General features: G+C 36.3%; 2 protein-coding genes across 6 annotated transcripts; one reads left to right on the forward strand and one right to left on the reverse strand.

The window, feature by feature from the left end:
- The first annotated feature begins 1,569 nt into the window (after nt 1-1,569).
- On the forward strand, nt 1,570-8,975 carry LOC306851949 (uncharacterized protein). 5 transcript variants are annotated; one of them, XM_079388488.1, is made up of 13 exons: nt 1,570-1,703; nt 2,032-2,117; nt 2,656-2,721; nt 4,321-4,452; nt 4,599-4,685; nt 5,003-5,082; nt 7,230-7,282; nt 7,379-7,437; nt 7,634-7,673; nt 7,767-7,813; nt 7,899-7,962; nt 8,068-8,126; nt 8,214-8,975. In XM_079388488.1, the coding sequence occupies exons 4-13, from the start codon at nt 4,378-4,380 to the stop codon at nt 8,613-8,615; spliced, it is 966 nt and encodes a 321-aa protein (XP_079244614.1). In that variant the 5' UTR covers nt 1,570-1,703; nt 2,032-2,117; nt 2,656-2,721; nt 4,321-4,377; the 3' UTR covers nt 8,616-8,975. The 5 variants fall into 5 exon arrangements, with proteins under 5 accessions (XP_079244614.1, XP_079244613.1, XP_079244611.1 ...); XM_079388487.1 differs by having other exon boundaries at nt 1,572-1,703; nt 2,032-2,721; XM_079388485.1 differs by lacking the exon at nt 2,656-2,721 and having other exon boundaries at nt 1,575-1,703.
- LOC306851979 (epithelial membrane protein 2-like) lies at nt 8,933-27,276 on the reverse strand. The gene is made up of 5 exons (XM_079388527.1): nt 27,070-27,276; nt 14,394-14,508; nt 13,919-14,015; nt 13,602-13,742; nt 8,933-12,230 (listed from the first exon to the last, which is right to left on the reverse strand). The coding sequence occupies exons 2-5, from the start codon at nt 14,469-14,471 to the stop codon at nt 12,061-12,063; spliced, it is 486 nt and encodes a 161-aa protein (XP_079244653.1). The 5' UTR covers nt 14,472-14,508; nt 27,070-27,276; the 3' UTR covers nt 8,933-12,060.
- Between the last annotated feature and the right edge of the window lie 406 nt (nt 27,277-27,682).

The raw sequence follows: 27,682 nt of genomic DNA on the forward strand, positions 1-27,682 counted from the left end.
TTTTGTAAAGTTATTGAACTGGAAGCCGTGTCAATGAAGAAAGGCATTGAATACAATGTTGGTAGAAATTACACATACAGAGTATACTATTGTAGAATACATAGTTGTAGTATGTTATAGGGTAAAAAAAAAAACATGATAAAACTTGCACTATAGCACTGGGTCCCTTATTTCAAAACTTATTGAACTCGATGCTGTGTCATAGAAAGCAGCTATACAACACAATGATGATACCAATTGCATACATATGAAGCACAATTTATTTATCGACCATCTTGAAGACATTTTTGCCATTACATTTTTGACGTCTTCGCCCTCAATACCCAAAATCAACCTCCTGTTTGCTGTCAATCATCTGATGGATTCAGTACCATGGACAGTGATATTTCTGCAGGACTGTAAACATCAATCAGTCTTTATCATACTTAAAACCAGAAAAACTGAGGTGAATAAAACAGCAAGACATGGGATGTTGTTCTGTCGGGTCCAGACAAGATGTTCTAACTTGCTTTGAAGCAGTCGACCAATGCATTCAAAACCTATGGAAATAAATCATATGTCATTGTTAAAAGCAAGCCACCAACACAGGTCTTGTTCATTTTGAGGCAAATAACTACATACAAACAGTTGTAAAATTGTGTGCTTACCTATGCTCAGGAGATTACGTGATTTTCTAGTTTTCTCTGTTTTTACCAAATTACACTTCATGTACATGTTCAGTATTTTATTGTTGCTAAAGGAGCATTAGAAGGCCAAATGTGATTGATATTTGCAGTTACATCTGTAGTTGGCCGAAATGTAGTTGTATGTTTGCACACAATGGTAAAAAAATTTAACTTTTTAGACTATCCCTATCCTGCTTACCGCACTACATTGGCCATTCAGCGGGCATTCGCAAGTAAATATGACATTAAAACAATACTTGCCCATTTTGATCGATAATGAAAAAATATGTAGTAGGTTGACAATGATGTCACTGATTAGATTTTGCAAAAAAAAAAAAAAAAAATTGCACATATAATTAGAAAGGTATTGAACGCGGAAATGTGTGAATGTTGTGAATGTGCGAATATAAAACCAACTTTACCATCATATATCATATATGCTCTCTACCTTCAACGTTCAGAATGAATGAATAAGCTCCACTGTAAAATACAACGTTAAAAACATGTTACTGTATAAACTAAATGCCATTTTAAATTACACTAAATTATTTACAAATACGTTTTAATTAAATGTATTTACAAATAACGCTATCATACAATCATCTAGGTAAAATTACTAGAATATTAATTATTCGGCAGCTTTAATATTAGTCGCTCCATCAATGAAATCAAAGCCCCTTTGGTGAAATCGAAATGTTCCCACTATCCCCCACTCCGGTTCTCAGTTCATTTCCAGTGGGACATGTCAGTTAATCATGCTAAAAACATGTTAATCATGCTTGAAACATGTTATCAGCATCTAACAGGTTCGTGGTTCAGTGAGCTGATGATTCGAGATCCGTTATTAGTCCCATTCGTGAACGAATCGTTTTATGAACCGGTTCAACTGATTCACTTGAAAGATTCGACTCATATGAACCGTTCATTCACAAAGCGTGCATTGCTACTCACTACCTTTCGCGGCGGGACTTATTTTGTTTAAAGAAACGGAAATTCCCTCTACTAAGCTGTTACGACGTGTTTAAGAAAGCAGTCCAGGTGGGCTTCTGGGTCGTCACCGTCGAATGTAGTAACGCTTTTTAACCAGAGAGCTTGTTGTTGCCATACTTCACGTCATTTCCGGGTTGTTTGTTTCATTCAGTGTAGATGTGTTTATGAATAAAAAGCACAGGATTGTCTTCGATACAGTTGTCTGTATTATGGCTATGATTGAATCTTGGTTGCTGTTTAATCGGAAACGAAGGACACGTGTTTTCTTTGAGGGTTCTAAAGGAACTAACTTAATGCATTATTCCATCTCTAATTTGTTTGTTTTTTATCATGAAATGTAACTTAACTGCTGATCATTTACATCTCTTCCTCTCAGGTATGAAAAGGGCCAGATATGAGGACGACTCTCCAACAGTGTCTCAAGAAACTGGGCAGAGGGCAAATAAGATACCAAGATCAGAGGCAAGTTTGTCGGTTACGGCCCTTGTATGTTTTTCTCCCACAATAGTAATGAAATGTAAAATGATTTGATAAGTCTTTGTAACCTTGTTTTTGAAATGGAAAGCCTGTTTAATTTTACACCAGGAGTTGGCAAAATTCTGAACTCATTCTCTTTCAGAGCACGAGCTCTTGAATGTATTTGTTTAGTGTTTTCCCTCAATTGAATGAACATTCGTTTGAATTAAGTTCAGTACTGTCAAAACAATCAGCAAACAAAAATATGTCAAATTCAATACTGCATCACAAAATGTGATGTATGCAGCCTTGTGTGCATAGTATGCAAATTTTCTGTATGCATGAAATACCGGGATGACCCAGAATCTGCTAAATATAGCTCAAGTATACTGAAATCAGTACAGAAGCTATGTTCCGAGTGGCATACTATCATACAACTCCTACTATACTGCAGTATGCTGTGTGAATACTGTGAATTTTCTGTATGCATGGAATGCCTGGATTACCTGCTACATTTGCTGAAATTTGATGTATGCATCTGAAGAAGCTGCATTGGGATACTGTTTCCCAGAAGGCAACGCGCTCCATATGATGTTTCATCTTCAAACGCGTGAGTGAACTGGAGGCAGGGAATAGTCATTATAAATGTTACACTTGTATATGTACGTATATACATATATACTACAAACTATCGCTGTGCAACTAAAAACAATATCATTTGTAGGACATAAATTGTACTTGAATCTCTACGGCACTTTTCTGATCAAGTCAAATGACGTCACCTTTATCTCTATAGCACTTTATACATTGTTTCAAAGAGATATTACATAATAATATTAATATTGCAGTAATATATAAATAGAATTCATATTTCAATTAAGCAAACAAAATTAAATTCCGATGTCAAGCAGCTCTATAAAGAAACGGGGTGTATTTACTCGAAGGACAAATAGCAGAGGCTACATTAACTCTGCCCACCAATGCCTGGCTGTGATTAAACAGCACTACAAAAGACACGCATATTTCTGTAATATCAAGAGTAAAAGACATGAGATGTGTGCTGCTGATGCGAGCGATCCGAGTTCGATTCTGCCTTTTGTCAAACTCGTGCAACTCCTTTTCCCATTACATACCAGATCAGAAAGGCATTTATTTTCAATAAAACTTAAGTAAATATTTGAAAAGTGGAGAGCCTCATTAATAATACAGTGTGCTTAGCTGTAGGTAGGTTTTTGTCCCAATAAAGTGGCGTTCATCAAATAAAATTTATGATAATTTACACTCAATGTGTTATTGCATACTGTTTTAAAATGTACTACAGTATAAATATCTGCCACCTGTTTGCACACCTGTTGCTAAAGAAAATGCTGCTGTTTTAGTGTAAACATAATTTATCAATATATGCACTTAGTGTAACTAGAATATATCACTTTTTCCACAGTGTAACTGCCAAAAATATTGTTCAGTTAAAGACAGCTCATTCAGTTCAGTCTATAGCCTCTGTAAAGTTCTTCAATTATGAAATGAGTTCAGTTGGCCAATATTGTTTACTAGTATGAAGCCTTAATAACAAGCCTTTGTAAAAAGAATAGTAAGCACATTTGTTTCTAAGGTAGCAACCTTCACAGCTGTGCTGAATTATTGTTTGTGTTTGTCATGTGACAATTAAGCATACTACTCTGAAACATTTATTGCTTATTGCATACTGTTTCACACACTATTCTTTAAAAAAATAGTAGGCAGTATACACTGTGTACTGTGCAGTAAGCAAGTATGCCATTTCGAACACAGCCATAGGGTTTTATATTGGGGTTTTTCAATTTACATTACATTTACATTTTACAATTTACGAGTAAGCTTGTGGTAAACGTAACGTAACGATACTTTGACGTTTTGTTCTACAGTGTAAGTTACACGCATCCATCCAAAACACACATTTTTAAGCAGTCATGCTCATTGTTGTCTTTAATAAGTAACTAAATTAAAATGTTTGCAGTGTAGGTGTGTGCAATTTGTATTGTGATTGGCCTTGCAGCCAAACAAAACATGCAAAAATTTAGAGCATTAATTTACATGTTCTTGATCTGTAATCCATGTATTTGTTACCTCAATTTAAATTTAATATTGAATGGTGTACAAACCAGCTGTACACTGTATATTTCCAGAATTGCATATGATCTCACCACATTCGTAACCTGTTTATTGATAGATCGAAAGGATCATTTCAGATAAAGTTGTGACCGCAGTCGAGCAGTCTGACTGCAAGATGAAGAATCTGATGGAGAGAATCGGTGAGGTGAATGGTGAACCCAGATACGATGCCACAATCAAGAAACTGGAAGTAAGTGACCAGCTTTCCTGTAGACTTTAATATACCAATATAAATAAATATATTTAGTATACTAATACATATTACTGTAGTGCCCGTATATTATAACCACCATACACATTTCCTGTGTTAAATCTGTTTTTTGTTTTGTTTTGTAGGCTCATGTAAGGAAGATAAAACGAAGGGGAGATGCAGTATTTGCATACATCAGAAAGTTCAGATCCTTAGAGATTTCTCAGAGTCAGGTATGAGCTAGATCAGAGGTCTTCAACCCTGCTCCTGGGGACCCACTCTCCTGGAAAGTTTATTTCCAACAGGCTTCAGCACACCTGCCTGCAATTTTCAAGCAGTCTTCAGGTGAGTTTGATTAGGGTTGTAGCTAAACTCTTCAGGATAGTGGGTCCCCAGGAACAGGGTTGAAGACCTCTGAGCTAGATGATAAGATTTATTTGTAGAACCAAGGTTTGATAATGATAATACTAAGACATTTATGAAGCTGACTTCTATTGTTGTAATTGTATAACTCATCACTGTTGTGTTTTTCGACCTTTTTTTTTAACAGTCTCCTCCTCCTGTTAGTCCTCCTCCTGTGCAGCCCCAGCGATGCATCTCTCCAGCGGAACCAATAACCAATATATCCAGGTATTTTAGACATAACAAACTTCATTCATAATACATCACTGGCACCAATAAAGTAAAATATTGCCTTTGAAGGGGCTTTTGGTGTTAATTTAGCCGTGGATCTGTATATGCTTTAATGCTGCAGACTGATCCCTTTCAACTTGAAAATGATGCAGAAGCCGTGAGCCTGCTGTTTGAATGACAATCACTAAAATATTCCATTTACTGTTTAATCAGAAGATATTGTAATAGAATGATCAAAGTTAAATCATCTCAGGGGTCCCCTGTGGTCCCTTCTCTTTTCAGTGGGTTGTTTTTAATTTCATAATGATTCAAGGCTGTAGTCTTGGTACCTTTCCATTTCTTTTCTCTCCCTGAGGTGCCGTATACCAAGTGCCATTTCTTCACTGTGGCTGTTGTAGCCTTATAAACTAGTGTGGTTCACTGAAGAGGCATTCATTGCTGCTTAATGTTTGTGTTCCAAGGCCAACAAAGCATACTCGTTCAAACCAATGATTACAGCTATTTGTTATCCTAGCCATTTGCTTAACTGTTGAATTACCACAATCAGAATTCACTGTAAGAACTTAAATGTGATGAACTTGGTTTTTCTGTCCCCAAATTTATCTGAAAAATTCTTAATACAAGAGCGCATTGCCTTATAGTGATTTAAATGTGCTAATAATAGAGAAATTTAAATTTTCAATAATAAAATCAGCCCAAACATTGCTCTGTTGGATTGATCTGCTAGAGATGCAGCAATATTAATAGAGTCCCATTATGAATTTTTTTTTTTTTTATATATATATATTTTCAACTTCCTTTACTAATGAGTAATGTTGTTTTGCATGAAAAAGATCTGTAAAGTCCACTCCAAGGGGAGGTATTCTCTACATCAATAAGCACTCTTTCTGAAATCCCTCAAACACTTTGATTATAGTCCTGAGTTTTCTTCGGGGAATTTATGTCACAATATCCCTCATTTAAATAATTCCCACCCATGGCATACATCAGAAGATAAGAGAGAGCGAGGACTGGTTGATTTGCGTTAGTTGTGTATTATCACCATGTCCAAGCGATGCCGTTTCACAGATCTAATATACTGATACATGTGTGGCTGTTTATGCTCTCAGACATAACCGACTGTGTTTATGTGAATGTGAACTTTATGTGAATTTTTGACATAACCTTGAGTGCATTTGACAGTTGATGTGAAGTTGACACCTGAGATTTTTATCACGTCTTGTAAAAAGCGGCATAATAGGACCTCCTAAAGGAACACTATACATTTTTTTGAAAATAGGCTCATTTTCCAACTCCCCAAGAGTTAAACCGTTGAGTTTTACCGTTTTCGAATCCATTCAGCCGATCTCCCGGTCTGGCGGTAGCACTTTTAGGGTAGCTTAGCAAAGATCATTGAATATGATTAGACCATTAGCATCTCACTCAAAAATGACCAAAGAGTTTCAATATTTTTCCTATTTAAAGCTTGACTCTTCTGTAGTTACATCGTTACACCGCCAAACCCGGAGATCGGCTGAATGTATTAGAAAACGGTAAAACTCAACGGTTTAACTCTTGGGGAGTTGTAAAATGAGCCTATTTCCAAAAAAGTGGAGTGTTCCTTTAAATGATGACCTATATCATTAAGCCAATATTATAATATATATATATATAATATTATTATTATTTAACAGTGCTATTAAATTAGTGTTTTAAAAGATTAATTTGAAGTGAGCATTGTAAATCGATCAAATTTAAAAAATAGGGCATTTGTGAATGGACAACTAATATCCACAAACATTATTTTATTTAATTTTTTAATATTTCATTTAAATGTCTTGTTGGAGTGCAGAATTCTGATTTATTTAATTTTTTAATATTTCATTTAAATGTCTTGTTGGAGTGCAGAATTCTGATTTATTTAATTTTTTAATATTTCATTTAAATGTCTTGTTGGAGTGCAGAATTCTGATTTATTTAATTTTTTAATATTTCATTTAAATGTCTTGTTGGAGTGCAGAATTCTGATTTATTTAATTTTTTAATATTTCATTTAAATGTCTTGTTGGAGTGCAGAATTCTGATTTATTTAATTTTTTAATATTTCATTTAAATGTCTTGTTGGAGTGCAGAATTCTGATTTATTTAATTTTTTCTGAAACCAGAAGTTCAGTCAATGGAGGGTTTTTCAGTGACAATGCTTCAGTGTCATCAGCAGGTCTTGTCGCTATTTTCATTATTTATTCTAACCTCAGAAATGTCAAATGTTTATACTGAGACACATTAAAATGATTGATTGTTTTTGCACTAACAGACAATGATTGTGAGATGACCACACTGAGAAGACCAAAGAAAGGGTTCTGGCAGAGTTTGGTAAACATTGCTTTTCCATGCCTTCTCATTATCAATCATTACTTGGCTTCTGTTTATTCTTGGAGTATTTGTATTTTTATAGTTTTGTAATATGTGGCTCATGTGATAATAACATGGTCAGACTATGCTGGGGGCTATAGATTACCATTTTCGTATATCTACTTCAAAGGTAAAAAATGTTCTCTCTTCATTTCAGCGGCCTAAGAATCAGGTTGTTGACCTTATGGAAGACAGAGGTATTTGATCTTGAATAAAAATGATGTTCTAAACAACGTGCTGGTGTATAGACTGTATGGTGGTGGGCATGATGTGTTTTTGTTCTGGTTCAGCAGCCAGACTGAATGAAGAGAGCCTGGTTACCCAACCATCAGATCAGGTACGCCATCGTTCTCTCACTCAGGTTTCTCTCATTCTAGATGTGCATTTTCACACTGTTTTGTTTGCACATTTGTGCCCTGCAGAAATCAGAACCTTCAAGACAGGAACAATCAAAACCCTCAAGCACACCGCCTATAGCTATTAAAGGTATGATTCCAATGAATTTGTCATTTTTTTTTTTCTGAAATTACGGTTAATGCAAGACATAAATTCTTTAAGTCTTATTTTATTGTCATTTTATTCAATGAACAGAAGAAAAACAAAGTGTTACGGAGGAGGACCGTGTCAGTTTTTCAGTTCAGTTGGAAGAGGTATGCTAATGTTTTGTATGCGCTACTATATCGATAAGTTTATATCAAAACAGCCATAACATTTCGGTTTCTACCTTTCCTTCATAGGAGGACTGGCACTCCAAACTCCATCCATTCCCAGACACTCCATTTCCTAAAGAGCTTCCGGTTGTAGCTGCCTCTTACAACTTGCCCCAGAAGCCAGTGGTGAAAATAGCTCGGATTGGAAGCGCACAAGAACTAGGCATCGCGTGGAACGTGGATCAGAAAGATCCCCATGTAGCCGAGATGGATTGCTACTACATTTACGTTTCCCATGAACACAAAAACGGCATTTTTTCAGGATGGAAGTGCCTTGGAGAGATCAAAGCCATGCCTCTTCCTATGGCCTGCAAGATTTCAGACTGCAAAGGAGATAAACGACTGTGCTTCATCGTTGTGGGGAAGGATATATTTGGCCGTTATGGGCCGTACAGTGACATACGCACTGTTGCATCAGGACAAATATGATTTTGGCAACATTTCTCCAGTGTGTGGAAACTTGTTCATATAAGGTTTGAAGGAGTATGAATGTGACTCTTTCTACTGTAAATTAGAGTATTTAATTTTTTTAAGTTTTGAATTTCTTAAAATATGTTCAGTTGGGGACGATTGGTATGATAAAGTTAAAGCTGCTGGGGTTTTTATTCTCCATTTTGTATTTCTAGTTTTTTTTTTTCTTTCTTTCTCTGAAGAAAATTGTTTTTGTTTTTTTTACTATCAGAGAGCCCAGAAAGTCATTCCACTTCTATGAATCTGACTAACACAAACGTATTGAGAAAGAAGCTGCTGTCTTGTATTGTTTTTATTGGTTATAAAGTTACAAACTGATTTGATTAGTCTCTGGTCTTCATAATATGTGGTCTTCAGTGGTATGAGTGAACAAAGCAATCACTAGCCATAATAGACAGTGATTGTGAACGTCTAATGTAAGCGGCAGAACACCTTTCAGAGACATTTGTTTCCTGTAACGACTACATTTGAGGATACTACTTCATTCTGCTGCAGAAATGACACTCAACTCAAATGGAGAAATAACACTATTATTCATCCTCAAAAATGTTGACTTTTGAAGATTAGTCGTTGGTAGTAGTCTTTTTCATTTCACTGATGAAGCAAGGTTTGTAATATTAGATACATTTTCTTAAAATAGTGTCAATAGCATCTGAAAGCAGATCAAAATACAATCTTTTTAGAATTATTCAGTTTACACAAACATAAAACAAGGTTACACCAATAACATGTAAATGAATTGGGCAAAAAGGTAAATTTATAACTTGATATTTTGAAATGGGGAGATATCTGAACCAGGGCCAGTAGATGGATTTGTCACTTGGCAGATCGGGCCACTTCAGCGTCGTCGCGAAATTTTATCATTTGCATGTGTTAAAGCCTTGTTAATTTAAAAATTCAAGCGATTAAAAAGCAGTTTTGCGTGAAAGACAACTCCATTCAGTAGTACTCGCTCGCGGTGTTCTGTTCTGTGTGAACAGCGCGCGCATAGACAGCCGCGTCTCTGACACGCGCGAGCTGCCTTAACGGGTAAATACAAAAGTATATCAAAATACCCATCTTGGCAAGTAACTTTGTAGCTTTAACAATGATTAGTCTAATTTATACAGCTGCACCGATCGACCGGACATATTTTGTTTTATTTCAGACTATGTAAATTAGTGTTAATACGCGCAGCGCTGCTGTTTAAAGCGGCAACTAAGGAGTTGTTGTATAAGCGCCACCTGCTGGCAGAGAGAGAAATTGCGTCTCATTCAGCCCGCCTGCTGTTTCTGTGTCATGCATGAAGATGTTTGATGTGGCATAATTTCACAAAGCTAGTCAGGTCATTCTGTTTTTGCTTCAGATTTTGAAATTATACAATCTAATATAAATCAAACCCTGCATGTTTTTTTTTTTTTCCGCATATGATTAAAATGCAAGATTAAAATGAAGAATATGCAAATTTTATTTAATATGTGATTTTTCAATTTCTGTACGCGAACATCTACAAACATAAAAACCTCAAGCATAATTTAATTTCTATATTTGTGCTATAGGCCTCTGTTTATTTGCGCTATACACTTTTAATAATGTTTAAACTTTATATTTATGTTTATTTTTGGCAAGTGATTTTTGCTGTGGTATTGAAAATGAAAGAGAATTGTAAAATGTATTTGGTATCTAAAATATTGGTGTCATAAGCTTATTATAATAGAGATCAAAAACAATGATAACAGCTAATTTTTTTTGTGTGTCAAGGTCAGTGAAAATGTTGGCAGGGCAAGTAAAAATTTGACCTGGCCAGTAGAAAAAATCCTTAGCGTTGATCCCTGAGCTGAACACATTTGAACAGTCTCGCCTTCTTTTGAACATTAGGCTTGAAAGTACTGTTGCATAACAATTTCATTTTGAAAACTGTTATTTCCAACACTGAATGACATTCAAATGTTCCACTAGATTATTATAATTAGTGACTTTGTTTTGCGCACTTTGTATCTTACATTAATGCTTATGCTGGAACAAAAATTAGTAAAAAAATAAATAACTGGAAATGTAATGTGACATTTGCATTAAACTAAGGGGATGAAGGACTTATTTATAGAGCGAGAGAGTCAAACAAATGCTTTATAACAAAAAATGTTATGTACATATGTAATATTTTGGCAATATTTTCATGTTTATCATTTGATATTTTTGCATTACTAAAATGCCTCAGATCCTATTTACTGCCATATTTTGAGATTGATTCAGCAGTGTTTGCTGTCCATCAGAAAAGAAAGAGTCACAAACCGTTCATTAATGTAAAATACATTTGATTAAAAAAAAAAAAAAAAGAACAATATTGAGCCCTTTGTGGGGATCAGTCTCCAGAAACAGACCTAACCTGAACAACTCAGCAGACATTTAAAAACAAAGCTGCCATTGTGGTTTCATTCCAATTACAAAAGCCTTCACTAATATTCATTAAAACCTTCTGAAAATTAAGCATTAAACAAACATGTTCAGGCCTGTTGATATAATACTTCATTACAAAAAATATTAACAGCAACAATGCAGTTAGTCTTAATAAATACAGCTTAACTTCACTTTCGCCTAAATAATATTAGCTAATTACTTCTTATTCCATAGCAGATTTGAGAATGAAATGATTACATAAGAAAGGAAAACTGAAACCATCGGTGTGCTTCACCAACACCATCATCTTAAGGTTATTTGCATGAATATGACATAAATCCCAAGTGCCCCAATCAAGCAGAATGCCTAAAAGAACTACAAATCTGTACTTGTTAATAGTGATTTCAAATTAAATGCTGCAAACAAATACAAAAACATGCAATATAATTAGTTGACACTAAAAGACTATTTTACAAAAAACTATACACGAGAACACATCGTGCCACTAATATTGATAATTTGTTCAGCTTCAAGTATGACATAGTGCTCAGTAAACTGGCAGCACAATATTTCATTCAGATTTAGTTTTGAATGACTTTTTCCCCAGGCACATATAATGACCAGGAAACATCACACTAGCGTGTTATTTACTACACGCTAAGTGTTACATGTAAGGTCAATTTCACATCATGCATTGTGTATGAATACATGTTGAGCCCATAGTGGTTCCACGTTATAAATATGTCCTATTAGATCTCCAACTCTCCTGTTTTACTTCTCTAAATCACAGCACTTCTTTTACTGGGCTGGTAGAGCTAAATTATACACAACAAAGTTAAAAAACATGACATACTATGAATAAAATCTAATTAAGTTTCCAGTATGCAGTGATTAATATTATAAGATCATCTACTTCATTCTAACTTTGGCAAGTATTTAATCTACATATAAAACAAGTATCATTACAAATAAAGTCTCTTGGCTAAGGCTGTAGCTGGTGGCAGCTGGTGAGGTGGTGTGTTGTGCTTTATTTGCGTTTTCTTAGCACTAGATACATCAAGCCGCTCAGCAGCATCATGGGGAACGCAGCCCAGGCCACGACGAAGGAGTATCCGTATTCTCCACTGTTAAAATTCTTGTCTGTGAAGCTTAAGTGCTCTGCTGTGTAGATGGATGCACCGGTCATCACACAGAAAGCTGTGGAAGGAAAAAAAGGGGAATTTACAGTTGGTTGGTAGCATTTAAAGGGATAGTTCACCCAATCCGTCATTAATTACTCTCCATCGTGTTGTTCCAAACCTGTAAGACCTTCGTTCATCTTCAGAACACAAATTAAGATATTTCTTATGAAATCTGAGAGCTGTCTGACCCTCTATATACAGCAACGCAACTGACATGTTCAAGACCCAGAAAGGTAGTAAAGACATAATTTAAATAGTCCATGTGACATCAGTGGTTCAACCATAATTTTATGAAGCTACAAAAATTACGAAAAGAAAACTAAAATAAAGCCTTCATTCAACAATTTCTTCTCTTCCATGTCAGTATTCGACGCAGAAAGTAACGCTGACGCAGGAGTCAGTGTTTCGAGGTAGAACGGAAGAGAAGAAATTGTTGAATAAAGATGTTATTTTAGTTTTATCACAGAAAGTATTCTCGTAGCTTCATAAAATTACGGTCGAACCACTGTTGTCACATGGACCACTTAAAGGATGTCCCTTGCTACCTTTCTGGGCCTTGCACGTGGTAGTACCCTTGCTGTCTATGAAGGGTAAGAAAACTCTCGGATTTAATCAAAAATATCTTAATCTGTGTGCTGAAGATGAACGAAGGTCTTACTCATTTGAAACAACATGATGGTGAATAATTAATGACAGAATTTTCAGAATTTTGAAAAATTCTATCACCTGTTGTCCTCTAACCTCACAGTCCATCTACATATTTGTTAAAAACTATTTCTGACTATTTTCGTTATGAATACAGGACTCACGTTTTAGCTGGAAAAAAACGTTTGAAGTGGAAAACAACTAAAAAAATGGATTTGTTTCTTACAAACATGCAGGATTTCACTTCACAGGACATTAAGTGATGGACTGGAGTCGTGTGAATTACTTGTGGATTATAGTGATGTTTTTATAAGCTGTTTGAACTCTCATTCTGACGGCACCCATTCACTGCAGAGGATCCATTAGTGAGCAACTGATGTAATGCTCAATTTCTCCAATTCCGATCTGAAGAAGAAAAAGTTATCCACGTCTTGGATGATCTGAAGGGGAGTAAACTTTCAGTTTTGTATGAACTATTTCTTTAGATGTACTTGTGATAAAAATGGTAAAAGTTTTCAAGTGTCCGTCTTACAAAATAAGTCCTTCAAAGCTGGGGCAATTTACAGACTAGAAAGATGAAAATAACAGTACAAATACTGCTTCAAGACCCCTCTTGACCTGAGATTTTGCGTAATGAATGACTGATTATAATTTTTTTTTTTTAAATGTACACAGACAATAAGAAACAGCAATTGTGCTCCTAACAACGATTCCAAAATATATACTGTGGGCATGAACTCACCAGACAAGAGCTGGATGATGGCCGTGAAGACAAATCTCTCGCCCTGCTTCAGACGGAAGAGCTGAAGGATGAAGACAAAGAAACCCACACAACACAAGATAGTGGCCAGTATCATGGTGGCCTGGACAGTCTGAAGATAGGCTGATAAAGAGGAAGAGAACCAAGAGGCAATAGGTGTCGTCTTCTGGCCAGGATTTAGCAATAAACAACTTTAAACTAAGCCATTAAAACAAGCATTTAAACAGTATGATATTTTGCTCTGACCAAAGTAAACGCTGGTTATATTTGACTTAGATTTTATGATATTCAAGGCTTACCTGCTTCAGACGTTGCACTGTTCGGTATATCATAACAGCCTGTGGAGTTGCAGTGATACCAGAGATCTAAGGTGTAATCCCCCCAAACCCACCATACCTTGAAAAGAAGGAGAATATTTGACACAATATAAACTCAGAGAGAGAGAGAGAAAAAAGAAATGTCCCTTTTTCATGATACTGTGTTTTAAAGATCGTTTTGTAAAATCCAAATAAGCTTTGCAGATTTTTATTAGAAAGTATATAATATACATACATAGAAAAAAGTGTTTCTTAAATAAAATGCATACAATTGTTATAGCAGTAGTACATTTTACAGCATGCGCTGTTGTAGATCAACAGATTATTTGAGGTAACCTTAGCAGAAATGGTGCTAGAGTTAAGATGGGGTTTATGCTGAAATTCCTAACAATAACACTGAGCAGTGATAATGCTTATAGCAGACTAACAACAACAACAACAAAAAATATCAACTTACATTTTTGATGGTTGCTATGAAGAGTAGTATTGCTGAGGTGATGTGGAAGAGGATGATGAAGGCCAAAATAATCAACATGGTTGATGGTGGAACAGAAAATCAAAAGCAGGAGAATCTGGAGGGGAAAAGGAAGATACAAGAATGCTATAAAAATCCTGTTTAATGAATACAAAGCTGAGACTGAGAATGTGAACTGCTGATTTCTGCTTCTCTTGGTGGGAAAATCACCATGTGCCCATTCGAACACACCTCTTATTCTGCACTTTGACCTTGGAAGTACTTATCCACAAGTATTTGTTTTTTACAGCAATGACAAGAAATCAAAAGATACATTTTTTTGTATTATTTGTTAACACTTCACAGGTTCCTGTTAACTTAGTTAAGTACATTACATGAGTTAACAATGACAAATACCACCAAAGCATGTAACAATCTTAAATGTAAATTTGAAATCATTACCAAATACTACCAGACTCTGTTAATATTATGTAATGGACTCGAGTTAACACGAATTAACAATGAACAGATAAAAGTATTTTATATTTATGTTAACAAAGATGAATAAATACTTATGCATTGCTCATTTTAAAATTAATGTTCGCTAATATAATGGGATATTTTTGTAAAGTGTTAGCAATTAATTATATTGTTAGTTACTTATTTTGGTTTTGCACACTTGATAGACCTTGCACCGATAATGTTTAACCCGGCAAATAAATATCACACAGATTAAAACATGCAAAACCAACCATTTGATATCATTTAATCAAATGTTTTTAGCTTGATTCGAGTTTAAGCAGCTACATTTATGATTTTATTCCATTTTATTGATCATTCAAGTAGATAGGAGCTAGTTTAAAACCTCACGCAGGTTTCGCTGAAAAACACAGTCAGCTTCTACTTGCGTCATACATGTGAGCCTCAGAGTCGGCTGCTAATTTAGCTTCCCATGATTCACTGCACTACGGCCACATACAGACAGCCTATACATCTCAGCCTGCACCACAGCCGCTCCGGGCCATTTATGAATGGCTTTTTTTTCCTCCTTCACCTTGTATAGTGGGTGTAAGTTTATACTGGAGGTGAGAAACTCATTTTTTGCTCTGAAGTGCTTTAATGCTCAGTACTTGAGGATACAATACATTTTTAAAAAGACACCCCTAAGACACTATATCACCTCAGCACTATGTCTGTAAAATGCATGTCGCAAAAACCATATGTGGTTAGACTTAGCAATGTTAACTAGATACACAAACAGAACTGTAAACTCTGAAATACAAGACTTGCAAGTTTATGCAAGGCTTACTGCAGCAGACGTATGACTGAAGGATTTAACAGATGTAGTGTCCAGAAAATATTTTCAGTTTTTTTCTTGGTAATAAAAAAGGATACAGAAGGAGCTAAATGAACAGCGAAAGAAAACAATGATATAATCAGCAGTTAAAGATTATGTTTTCCTCCTTTAAAGTCTTCCTCATTTAATCGGCTTCCTTATTATACAGCTTATACACAACCAGATCATTAATAACTACCATCTTAATTAAGATGAAGCTGTTTTGCTCCATGGGTATGAATCTGACCTGAGGTGGCGCCATTGAGCCAAGTTTTGAAAACTCTCCACAATTATGAAGAGGCATTAAAAGGGCAATATTTACCTATCTATCTGACATCCCCACTCACAACTTGTAGAAAAAACCTAGACATCCTGCTTAACTTCTCCTTTGGTGTCAAAGACAGGAAGACATACAGGTTTGGAACAACATGTGGAAGTGTATATAATGGCAGAGTTTTCATTTGAGGGTAAACGTCTCTTTAAGATGGGATGTGAGAGACAGAGTGTGGCATTTGAGCAATGCAGAGTTTAGGTGGGAAAATGGTAAAATAATGGAGGGTTTCTGTTTGAGCTCATCTAAAAGAAAGCAAAGAAACCTACCGGAGCCAGAAAGATTCAGCCAACACGGTCATACTAAAAGAGACCCGAGTCGGAAGAGGAAGCCTAGTATAGAAAGGAGGCACAATGTGGGAGGGTACAGGATGACGCTCATATAGTAGAAGTTTCTCAGAGCAGACTCTACAAACACAGGCCTGAAATTCCTCTCTTTTTTAACTTTCACAGTTTCTTCTAAGGTCAGGGAAGTTAGTGTGAACAAAATTAAGTGTAGGCATTAATAAAGACTGAAAATGTTGGTCATTTATTCAGAGCCTGTAGTGGAAATCCTCTGGAGACCTCCATCCCCTCAGGCTGTACATTAGCTGTCTGTCTCTGTAGAGTGTAAAGTGGGAGGCTGGTCTCATTAAATCGTAGCGTATCGTGTACTTGGTCCACACATGGTCTTAATTTTCTCTTCAGCTGCCTTCCTGTGTTGTACTGAGGGGCGTAGAGGGCTGGAAGGGGAGGAGCCAAGGGAGGAGGAGCGTGAGACTAAAAACTGAAAACATGCTGTCCAAAAATCTATGATCTGAAGTAGGAATTGTGTTGGGCAGATGATTTTGAAAAAAAAAAAAAAAAGAAAACTTTGAATATTTGAATCGTGCATTTACAATGAATGGAGACTGAAGCTTTCAAGTTTCAAAAAAGATGCAAGAGAAACCAAGTAGTTATAAAGAAACCACCAGATTACTTCACTTTCTTAATTAAGGTCTTAAAGTTACTCCTTTATGCATTTTTCATAGTAGCAGTCTGTTAGGATCACTGCATTTCCAAGAGCTGCTGGGCGGCGTCTCTGTTAATTTGCTGAAACCCATAATGGCGCAAATGTGGCATTTAACACACGGAGAACAAGTGTTTTGTTGTTTATGTCACTAGCGTCTCTGTGAATGGTGGGAAATTAAGGAAGAAAATTCCTGTAGATGGTTAAGTGAGGAAAATGAAACCCTTTGACTAGACAGAGGCCCACCAAACACAGAATACACGCGGAAGAACATACTGAAAATTGTATGTTGGCTACACAGAGGGATAATCGTCTGTGCACAGTCCCCTCAGGCCTTTCAGGAACAAAAGATCTACTGTAAAGGTTCACCGAGACCAACGGCAAGCATGGAATCAGCTTCACGGGTGATTCACTTCAGCCTTCACAGGAACTGTGTACCTGTAACCGTCAAAAGAGGCGATACCACGACCACACAGGTCTTACAGGAAAACTCTTCAGTAAAATTTAAGCAGTTGTACTGAAGTGATTGTGATCAAATCACAAATCACAGACATCTGTACTACAGCTGCACAAGAAAAAGAGAAAAAACAAATCCAGCATTTAGCTCAGCCTTATAATAGGGTTGTGGGGCTGAGGCCCCGTTAAAGCTTATATAGGCCGAGACATGACAACCTATGAGCGTTTGTCTTGGAAAATGGCTGTGGAGTTCCAGTTTGCTATGTTAAAATCCTGCGGGATGATAATGACAGCCATACCTCCCAAGCCTAGAGGTTTACAGAGAATTTACAAAGCATCATTAGTAAATTAATTGGAGTCAGCGCTTTAAAAGGTAGAAGATAAGCCATGTCGACTTGCTTCTGCACTGGGAAATGTCTGCATGTGAGTGTGTGTAAACTCTATGGAGCCCCTGCTCATTTTCCCTAAGCTTGGTGGAAAACGCTGACATGAGTTTCACTTTTAAATGTCATTTTTTCATAAAAGCCGCAGTCTCAAGCAGACTTCCAAGTCGGCCACTGCTGAAAACAGAAACTGTTTTATGGAACAAATGATTGAGATGAGAAGGAAGGCTTCAATGCCACTCAGCTTTGCAGCTTTAATACAGGGCATGTGTATACTTTACATCATTTATGACCAGGGCCGGATATTGGAACTGATTAGCAGATTTGTTTACATTCTGATTCAGTTAAATGTTGATTCATTTGGGAATCGGTAACAATGTCAATAAAATAAAAACACTAAAATAAATCACTTTTCAAAATATCTCTTTGTTATACAGGTTTGAAACTACATGAACGTGAGTAAATTATGACAGAATTATCATTTCTGGGTGAACTATCCCTTTAATGTGCAAAATATTTTCATTTTATTTTCGAATTTGCATGTTTGGCTGTCTTTGAGGGGCAGAAACTTTTCACTCAATTACCTGAGCTGTAAATGCCATGTGACAAATCACTTAAAGAAATGTAAGTAATGTGAATGCTAATTGGCTGCTAAACAGTGGTGGTCCATTTAAGGAGGCTGATATATATAAATCACTACTGATTATTGTAACCAGTGAAAGATTACAATACATTTTATTTTTAGATTTATTTCCATATAGGCCTAATTATGGCAATTATGCTCTTCTTTTTAACATTTTAATAATGCATTATGAGAAAAAAAAACAAGAATAAATGCAATTACAAAATTAAAAAATAAAAAAAAAAAAAAAAATTTATTAAATAAATAAATAATATATATGAGAAGAGTTTATAAAGTTATTTGTTAACCTAGTCAAAATAACCCAATTGCAGTTGGATTGAGATTAGTCTCGCGTAGCCAGACCTTCAGACTGACGGCTGTCTGGGAACTTTGGCCGCTTTGGATGGCCAAGGCCGCCCAAGAGGCCATATGACTGACAAGTAAAGCAACCAATCATGTTTTGTTTTGTGCCGCATCATGTTTAGGGGCGTGGAAATATCGTCACAATAACAGTAAAACTCTCGGACATATTTTAAAGATTCTATTTTGATTTTTCACATACTTTTGAAAATTCAGTGTTTAGTTGATCCTGACAAGCACTCGTCGTCACAGTTGTAAACACGACGGCTTTCTTCTTATGTGAGGGGGTTTGGCGTCACGGGATCTTTGTTTCCAGGTGGAACGTTAACGAACACGACACACACGTCTCCCCGTGAAATCAATCCGTCAATCCGATGAGGACTTCAAAACTCCTGAAGTGTTTCCAGATAACTGTGCCATATGCATCAGACATTTAGCCAACGGTCCGTGGGCGTGACATCTGAGGCTAGATTGAGATTAATTGGAATGCACAATGAAAAAACCTGATTTCTGAGAATTGTTAAAAACCGAGATATCTGTTTTTGCAAATGAACCATACATACATGCATACATATATATATCAGATAAAAGCATGATAGATAAAAGTTTATTAATTTATTTTGAAACATTTTGTGGTGATACAGTGCCCCAAACTGCCACTGACCACAAAAACAATCACAGTTTCTTCACTATTGACTATCCTGGGCGGTGATGTCAAAGGCAGCAGATAATGCAAAGACAATCCGACAATTACTCCTGTTTCATTGTGCGTCATTGTTCCTCCTGCAGCATTTAAACAGAAGCAGCATGAACTCACGGAAAGGAATGTTCCTCAGTAACATGACGCAGTCAGACATCCATAACTCTGCTCAGGAAATCCAAAGGATAAAGTGTTTTATGAATTATGTCTGGTGAAAATATTTTGCTCATGAAGTCCAGATAATACAACAGTTGTTAAATAAATCAATAAATGATGACAAAAACATACAAATGTAAACTGCAGAAATGTTACCGCCCGGTCTGACCTAACCTGACCCTAACTACCAATGCTGAGCTAGAGGGAAAACCTCAAAGTAAGCAAGGGATATGAGGGGGAATGTTTTAGTGTGTATGTTTGACATGGTCTGCGGTTTAAAATGTCAGCCCAAAGGTAACAAACCATTCATGGGTTGTTTCGCAGTCCGGAGACCAACTCGCTCTCTGAGATCTGAGAGAATACAGATAAAAGGAAAGAAAATCGTGCAATGGATCAGAAATGGGAAGAAATGATGATGCACAGAGTTTAGTGTGGATTCAATCCATGCACGCCTTTTACTGTAGACGTCCTTCACTGCCAGGATGAAAGGAAATGTGCTAAAAAGAACCGTTCTCTGAAACAGTTGTGAAGCTGTGAAGGTTAACAGCCATGGATAAACAACATCTTCATTTCTCAGCAAGGACTAGGCGTTCTTAAAGCTATAAACAATAATCTAATTAAGATCAATGCATTCTCACAGACTCATTTCCACTGAAGCACTCATGTTTATCCTATCAGAGACAGGGGCGTTTGTTCTAAAATTCAGTCATAAATTAAACACAGCCCCGTTCTTGCTCAATAAAGTTCAAATTAATCACTGAATTGTGCCTGCTGGGTCCCATCGAACTGATTTCCTAACAGGCCTCTTGTAAGGTTTGATGGCTGCAGTTTACACAAAAACATCACGATAAGCATTTTCTCACATATTGCCATACAGCATATTTGTCAGGGGCATCTTGGGTAATCGCTAAGATCTGTGATCTGGGGTATATGTTGCAAATTGATACAAGGATCATTTTAAAGTCAAGTAAACATGTGAAGACCTCTGCCACACATCTTTGGCACGTCTGTGATACTTCGGTCATGTGATAAGAATACTGTCACCTTTCATTTTCTTTGCCCACAATACTCAAAACACAACACTTTTTTCAAGAATAATATTCTCTCTCACACATTTTATCATGTAATATAAAAGTCTTAAATAGTTCACCAAAAAAATTAATTCTGTTACCATTTGCTCACCCTCATGCTGTTCCAAAACTTTTCTGTGGAACACAGAAACATATTCTAAAGAATGATGGGGTCCAAACAGCATTGGACCACATTAACTTTCACTGTATTAAAAAAATACAAAATTTTCAAATATATTCTGTTTTGAAAGAAAGATATACAGGTTTGGAACGATATGTAAATGATGGCAGAATTTGCAACCATTCTTTTATTTGCTTTTTTAGCCGATTTATTAATAATGCATTTAAATAAAAATATATAACAATTTTAAATAATTAAACAAAAAGTTTGGGCGTGAATCAATTCAGGACCATTTGAGGAGGAATGGTGAATATTTTTCCCCAATCCTACTAATTTTAACCAAACAAAATTCAAGCCATAGTAATATATGTGAATATATTTTGCCAGTTAATGCGATGTCTTAAAGTCAAACCAAAATGAACATTCATCCAAGATGGATTTAAAAATAAATAAATTAAAAAGCCAGGGACTTGGTTCTATTTATCAGTTGCTGATCAGATACAGGCAGATATGAATGAAAATGCTTTTGGGTATCATCTATAAATCCCACCCAGTAAAGTATTCTTGGACACATAAAAAGGAAAGGAAAAAAGCAAACAATCTCCCAGCGAGAATGACGTGTACAGTGTGAACGCTATACTTGTACGAAGCCTTAAGGTTCCTATTACAAATCCCTGAGGTACTCCACAGATATTTCAACACCATTCTGGGCAGTTTTGGCACAAGGGACTTCTCATTTTGTAAAAGGAGTGTATTTTGGCAAGGCACATGTGTTCCTGCAGCAGCTGATCTCAGGAGGAGCCTCATTCACACACGGTAGGGTCCTGCTCGGCTCTCAGCATGGCCTGCTGGGTTGAAAGTTTGCACTGGGTCCTGATAGGCTTTCATCTCATTGCTATGGCTCTACCGCAGAGCAACCGTACTCAGGTGCCTCAGGCACTGTTTTCACATCGCATTCCACTGATGACACGCCACAAGCATGAGTAACGGCTCCCACGTGGATCTGTCAAAAGACACGCTGCTGAACCCCCGCGGCCACATCCAGACAACCCTCTCACTGAGAATCAGGACGGCTGGGTTTAATGCATTCACACACTGTCCGGATTCCCAGTAGCTCCTTTGATCTTTCAGCAGGGATGAAGAGAGAACTCTTGTTACTCCCAAGGAGTTTCTTGTTGCGTCCAGTGCGGTTAGCAGCAAGTTTTAAATCTTAAGTGTGCTAAAGCCACAGACAAGAGAAGAATTTTGAGGCTCTCAAACAGTAAAATCAGACCGACTAAGGTCATAAACACTACCGTTCAAAACGCTGGGGTTTTGGGTCTGTAGGATTTTTTAAATGTTTTTTACTTTTTTTTTTTTAAGTACCTGTATTTATTTGATTAAAATAAGAACTGTTAATAATTTATAAGAACTATTATTATAGTTTTCTACTTTTACATATTTTATTTGATATATTTTAAAATGTTAAATTATTAATTTATTCAGCTTTAATGGTAAAGCTGAATTTTCAGCATCATTACCCCAATCTTCAGTGTCACATGACCCTTCAGAAATCATTCTAATATGCTGATTTGCTGTTCAAGAAAAATGTCTTATTTTTTATCAATGTTGAAAACAATCTGTGATTTTTTTCAGGATTCTTTAATAAATGGAAATTTCAAAAGAAAAACATTTATTTAAAATAAATGTAACATTATAAATGTCTTTACTGTCACTTTTGATCAATTAAATACATTGTTGCAAAAAATCTTGGGGGGAAAACATAAGGGTTTAAAAATATTTTAAATAAAGAAACTTTACAGCATTAATGAATCAAAAATATGTAAGATTCTACACTATTTCTAGGTCGCTGTTTTCACTAAGTGTCCCTCCTATGTTTTTTCTTTATAATTTTTACAAATTAATTGTTATCAATAATTTACATTATACTTATCAGTACTTAAATTCACAAAATGAAAGAATTGACAAACATACTGACTTTAGTGTTTCTTTAAACCAAATTGTATGTTTAGTAGTATAGATTATCGGTAAACGGCATTAACATGAAAATGATCACTTTACTCATGAAACCTCCCGCTGATTCTCCAAATGACGACAAAATGCAGTTTATGACTGAAAATTGACTGTTTAGACATCACCTTAAGGCATGACAATACATACACACACCCACATGAGCACATACCCCCTCTTGCCTCTAAGTGCATGTCTGTCAAGGAGACCCTGTTGTTTTCTTCTCCTCTCTTCTATTAGCATGGAATGTGACTGTTTATTGCTAAACATGGTTTTGTTCTTGTGTTTAAAGCTGGTGCGGATGTCTGGTAAGATTGGTATCTCAAGTAAGACCTCCTCATAGAGTTTTTCATAAGCTAACAGCAGTGTCACCCCTGTGCACACTTGGCTTCTAAAATCGACAGCGACATGTGCAATTCACTGTCTCATTCCAAAAAACATGCAAACACATCAGTGTCCCAGACTCAAAGACTCAGACTGGTTTTTATGATTCACACATTTTCCAAGCCACTGTGTCTGACACAACAGTGACCCTGGATTCCACCCATCACTGGAGAAGAATGAGTTTCAGTGTTATTCTTTCTGTAATTGGTGAAAACAAATAAAGATTACCAAGCCTCAAGTCAATGGAAACATCTGTAGGGGACTGCTTCATTTTTCTCTCTTTTTTTCACAGCATATTGTTGCTGAGAACATTCCAATAATCTGATACTATCTTCTGAATCCTTGCATTAGCCGTTCACGGCAAGATTAAAGTATCTTAAATTCAGTCACAGTTTTGCTGAAGCAATAGCAATAGAGTTAGGAAACATCTACTTTGTTTTCACCATTCAACTAAATTTCAGAATTCAGTGAGTTTCATTTGAATATGAACTGCTGAGTTAAACAGGAGCAGAACCACATTTTCAGCAGAGCTTTCAAAGAATCAGTTTACAAAAACAGTAAAAAATTTGACTCAATCTGAAACTTCTGAAATAGACATTTTTGGCACTGTAAATGATATCATATACAAGCAAAATCAAAATAGAACTAAAATACAACCAAATGATTTATAAATCAAATAAAATGTGTTCCAAACTGAATCAAATCAGAAAATATGTATGGACATCCAGTCCAATAGTTTTGTATTAGAGACTGTATGAATGCGTTGGTTACCGTTACGGTACTAAATCACCTTAGAGTGTCAGTTACTACAAGTCATTTCCAGTGACCAAGAGAGTAATGAAACAGGCAGTTGTATCTCAGCTTTATGAATTTACTCTTTTAGAAGTTGAGTATCAAGAGATCGACTCAATATACGCACACTCTCATGATTTAACGAGTCCACATAAGTGCAAATACAATGTACATATAAGGAGCGTAGGCCTACGCAAATAACAACTGAAAACAAATAGTTACAACAGATTTAGACCTCAAGGATACACAATCTTGCAATTATGCAGAGAGAAACAATGATCACAATAGTCCTGGTTGGTTTTCACAGTCTCAGGAACGTTCAGATGTCTGGTTAACTGTGAACTTGGGCATTGAGCTATAGTCTAAGATCCACTGATGCACAACATCCGAGGAGAATAAATGCAGAGGTCCATAAATGAATGTATGTTACTGCAAACGGATCTTGTTCGTATGGTGTATATAATTATTGGGTGTGGTTCTACAATACACAAATGAAACTAGTTAGTAATGGAAGAATAAAATGTGCAATTAATGTTAACAGTTCAAAGGAAAAATGCAGCTCTTTAATTGCGATCGGACTTGTCACAATTAGCAAAATATTTCACATAATACGTACTCATACTCTAGTATGAGACAAAATATAACTTATAGCAGTACTTATAGATATACTTAAGCAGTATATCAATGAAAACATTGATGAAGAACAGTTAAATAACACTCACGGTCTTCAATGACGCACATTCAAATCCTCACGAAGCAAACTTCGGTGAGAGATTATTAACAGGAATGCACCATCAGCCAAGATCACAAACATTCTCCCTACAGTTCACAACGTGAAATTGCCGCAGGATGACCTTGTTTCGGACCAATTCACAACTTCCACATGCCAGACAGCAGGACTGATTCTCTCCGTCATTGCTGAACTAATTAAACCGCGTCTACTCAACTAGAGTAAATGACCAATCTGAATACGGTACAGCCCTTTTATTATAAAGAACATGAACTGAACATGTTTTATTATAAAGAACATGAACTGAACATGGGCTTTTTTACAAGTTTCACATGCTGTTATGAGTCATTTAGTTTAGTTACTAATTCATTTCATACTGGCAATTTTTCTTTTTTAAATAAATAAATAAAAGATTTGATGCATGATTTGGGTTTTCAGTCTCTAACAAACATTGAGGGACACACGCCCCCTCCTGTAGTTTGACCAGTCTGAGCTTGATGTGAGGGTTAAATATATATATATATATATATATATATATATAGTCCAGAGATTTGGCTCAGCCAAAGGGAGAGGCATTTCCTGATCCAAACATTGACAGCATAGATTCTAATGAAACAACCCATCCGCAAACAAAACCCGCAACCTATTCTTTGGAAATCCCTGCAAGCAGCACATTTCGGAGTGGCATCCGTTCTGCTAGATCAATCAGCGACCCAAAACAAAAGAGAGAGAGAGAGAAACTGAGGTTGGAAACAACATGGCCAATAAGCAACTGGAAAAACCTCTCACTTTTGCAGCATGGAAAATTAATACATGGAAAAGAAGCCATCACTTTGTCCAAATCATCCAGCAACAGGACTCTCAACAGGGGAGTTGGTGCGAAATGGCCACCACAACAGAGTTGTAGCGTGAGTGATGTATGTGTATGGATAGGTTGGACTACTACACAAACTGAGAGTAGGATGATAAATATGTTTCAAATAATGGTGGATATGAGTTTTCACGGTGGCCGGACCATACATCAAACTGTGTTTTAAAGGCTTGTGCATATATCCTTTCCTGGAGCGGTTTGGCTTTGGATAGGTCGGTTTGAGTTATGGCACTCACTGCGGCTGTGTTTGTGTTGTAATAGCAGAGCAGACGGGCTTCCGGAAATCAAGTCCAGTGAAAACGGCTGCACCTCATTAACACACCTTACACTCCCCACCCCCAAAACTGTCCCATGAGCAACACACTGGAATGTGCCACCGAGAAAGCACTGACACCATCTTTCACACACACTCAACTGAGAGAGATGAAATGCCACACATGCAAAATTAATCAAATGTGCAAAACAAGTTGTAGCACCACGTTATTAACCACGCTTGGCCTTGTAAAGCACAAAACATCACACCCTCTACATCTGTTTTTTTTTTTTCAGAACCCCTACCTCCTTTTTTATTTTTTATCTACAACATCTTTTGACTGGAACATGATTATTTACTGATTTTTTTTTTTAGGAAAGTTGGGAATACAAACAGTAAAAAAAAAAAAAAAAGTATTATATATATATATATATATATATATATATATATATAAAATAGTATATTATGTTAAATGCATTGTATATAGGATACATTTTTCACGCAACAATACTCATTTTTCTCTTATATAGTTATATTCATATTAGAAAATATATATTTAAATCAAAGAAGTTCAGATATGACTCAGATATGAAAACATCTGAAAAACACTAGCCAGATGAAATGCTTTCACCAGGGGGCGATATGGGAGATAAAATTGGTGGTACTTCACTCCAAATGATTTTAAAATACACAACCGCCAAACACTAGGATAAATACTGAAGAGCTTTAAGTACAGGTCTATTGTTTTCTTTCAAAACATTTCTTTCTTGTCTATTCTAAAAACTGAAGTCAAACTAGATTCTCCTGCTTGCTTTGAAGTAGAATTAAAAAGATTATAAGAAAACAAAACATCTAAGAATATTAATTTAAGTCTAGTAATAAGTATAAGCTGGTGATTCATCAGGAGCATAACCGCCAACGCCAACTCACAAACTCTCTTCAGTTTACATTTTCAAGCAATAAAGTCTCAAAGACATAAATAAAGCCTTTCAGACAGCAATAAATCAACTGCCTACTTACTCCAGACAGTATTTTCTAGACATCAAAGATGCTGTGATCCTCTCAAAGAGTTTTATGACTCACTTAAAAACTGTTTGCATGCATGATTCACACTCACCGCTGAAGAGAAGCCTAAAGGGTCAAATATTGTATAGTTTGGAGACGAAGTGATGCAAGCGTGACCGTGACTGCAGGGTAAACGTAGTAGTAGTGAAATGAGGAAAAAGTGCGCGCTCCTCCTCTCCAAAATCCTGAACAGCCCAGAACTCTTGTTGGGTGTGGTCTGGAACTCAATACGTGCTGTGCTGTGCTGAGGAAGGAAGGGAGGGAGGGGAAGCTTTCTGGAAGCATTAGGTGTTGACAGTATGTACAGAATTCATTGTGGAATGCTTCCTTTTGAATCTGGACAAGTTTTAAGACTTCAGGACAAGTTTTAAGACTTCAGAAGTCGACACTGCATGTCATTTGTCCCAAAACGACCTGCTCTGAACGTCTCACACATCTATTTTTCCACTCATTCTCACATGATTTTGAAGGGGAGTGTGACAGATTTGGTTGGTGGTTTGCGTGTGTCTATATGTGGTTCTCTGTGGTGTTGAAGAAGACCAAGAGCGCAGGGGAAAGTCTTAGCCTGTTCCTGGCGGGAACTGAGAATGAGGCCAGCGGCAGGAAGAGTGGAGCAAGGAGATTTACTCACAAAGGAAACGGCTTCGCCCCCCAAATTCAGCCAC

This window comes from Barbus barbus, assembly GCF_936440315.1.
Source record: "Barbus barbus genome assembly, chromosome: 3".
Lineage (NCBI taxonomy): Eukaryota > Metazoa > Chordata > Actinopteri > Cypriniformes > Cyprinidae > Barbus > Barbus barbus.

Bases quoted from the DNA above. Each gene is read 5' to 3' on its own strand.
- LOC306851949 (XM_079388486.1), top strand. From the start codon at position 1,986: ATGAAATGTAACTTAACTGCTGATCATTTACATCTCTTCCTCTCAGGT. The intron at 4,686-5,002 runs GTATGAGCTAGA...TTTTTTTAACAG, and splicing joins TAGAGATTTCTCAGAGTCAG to TCTCCTCCTCCTGTTAGTCC. The intron at 7,814-7,898 runs GTACGCCATCGT...TGTGCCCTGCAG, and splicing joins TTACCCAACCATCAGATCAG to AAATCAGAACCTTCAAGACA.
- LOC306851979 (XM_079388527.1), bottom strand. From the start codon at position 14,471: ATGTTGATTATTTTGGCCTTCATCATCCTCTTCCACATCACCTCAGCA. The intron at 14,016-14,393 runs GTAAGTTGATAT...CTTCTTTTCAAG, and splicing joins TCATAGCAACCATCAAAAAT to GTATGGTGGGTTTGGGGGGA. The intron at 13,743-13,918 runs GTAAGCCTTGAA...CCTCTTTATCAG, and splicing joins CAGTGCAACGTCTGAAGCAG to CCTATCTTCAGACTGTCCAG.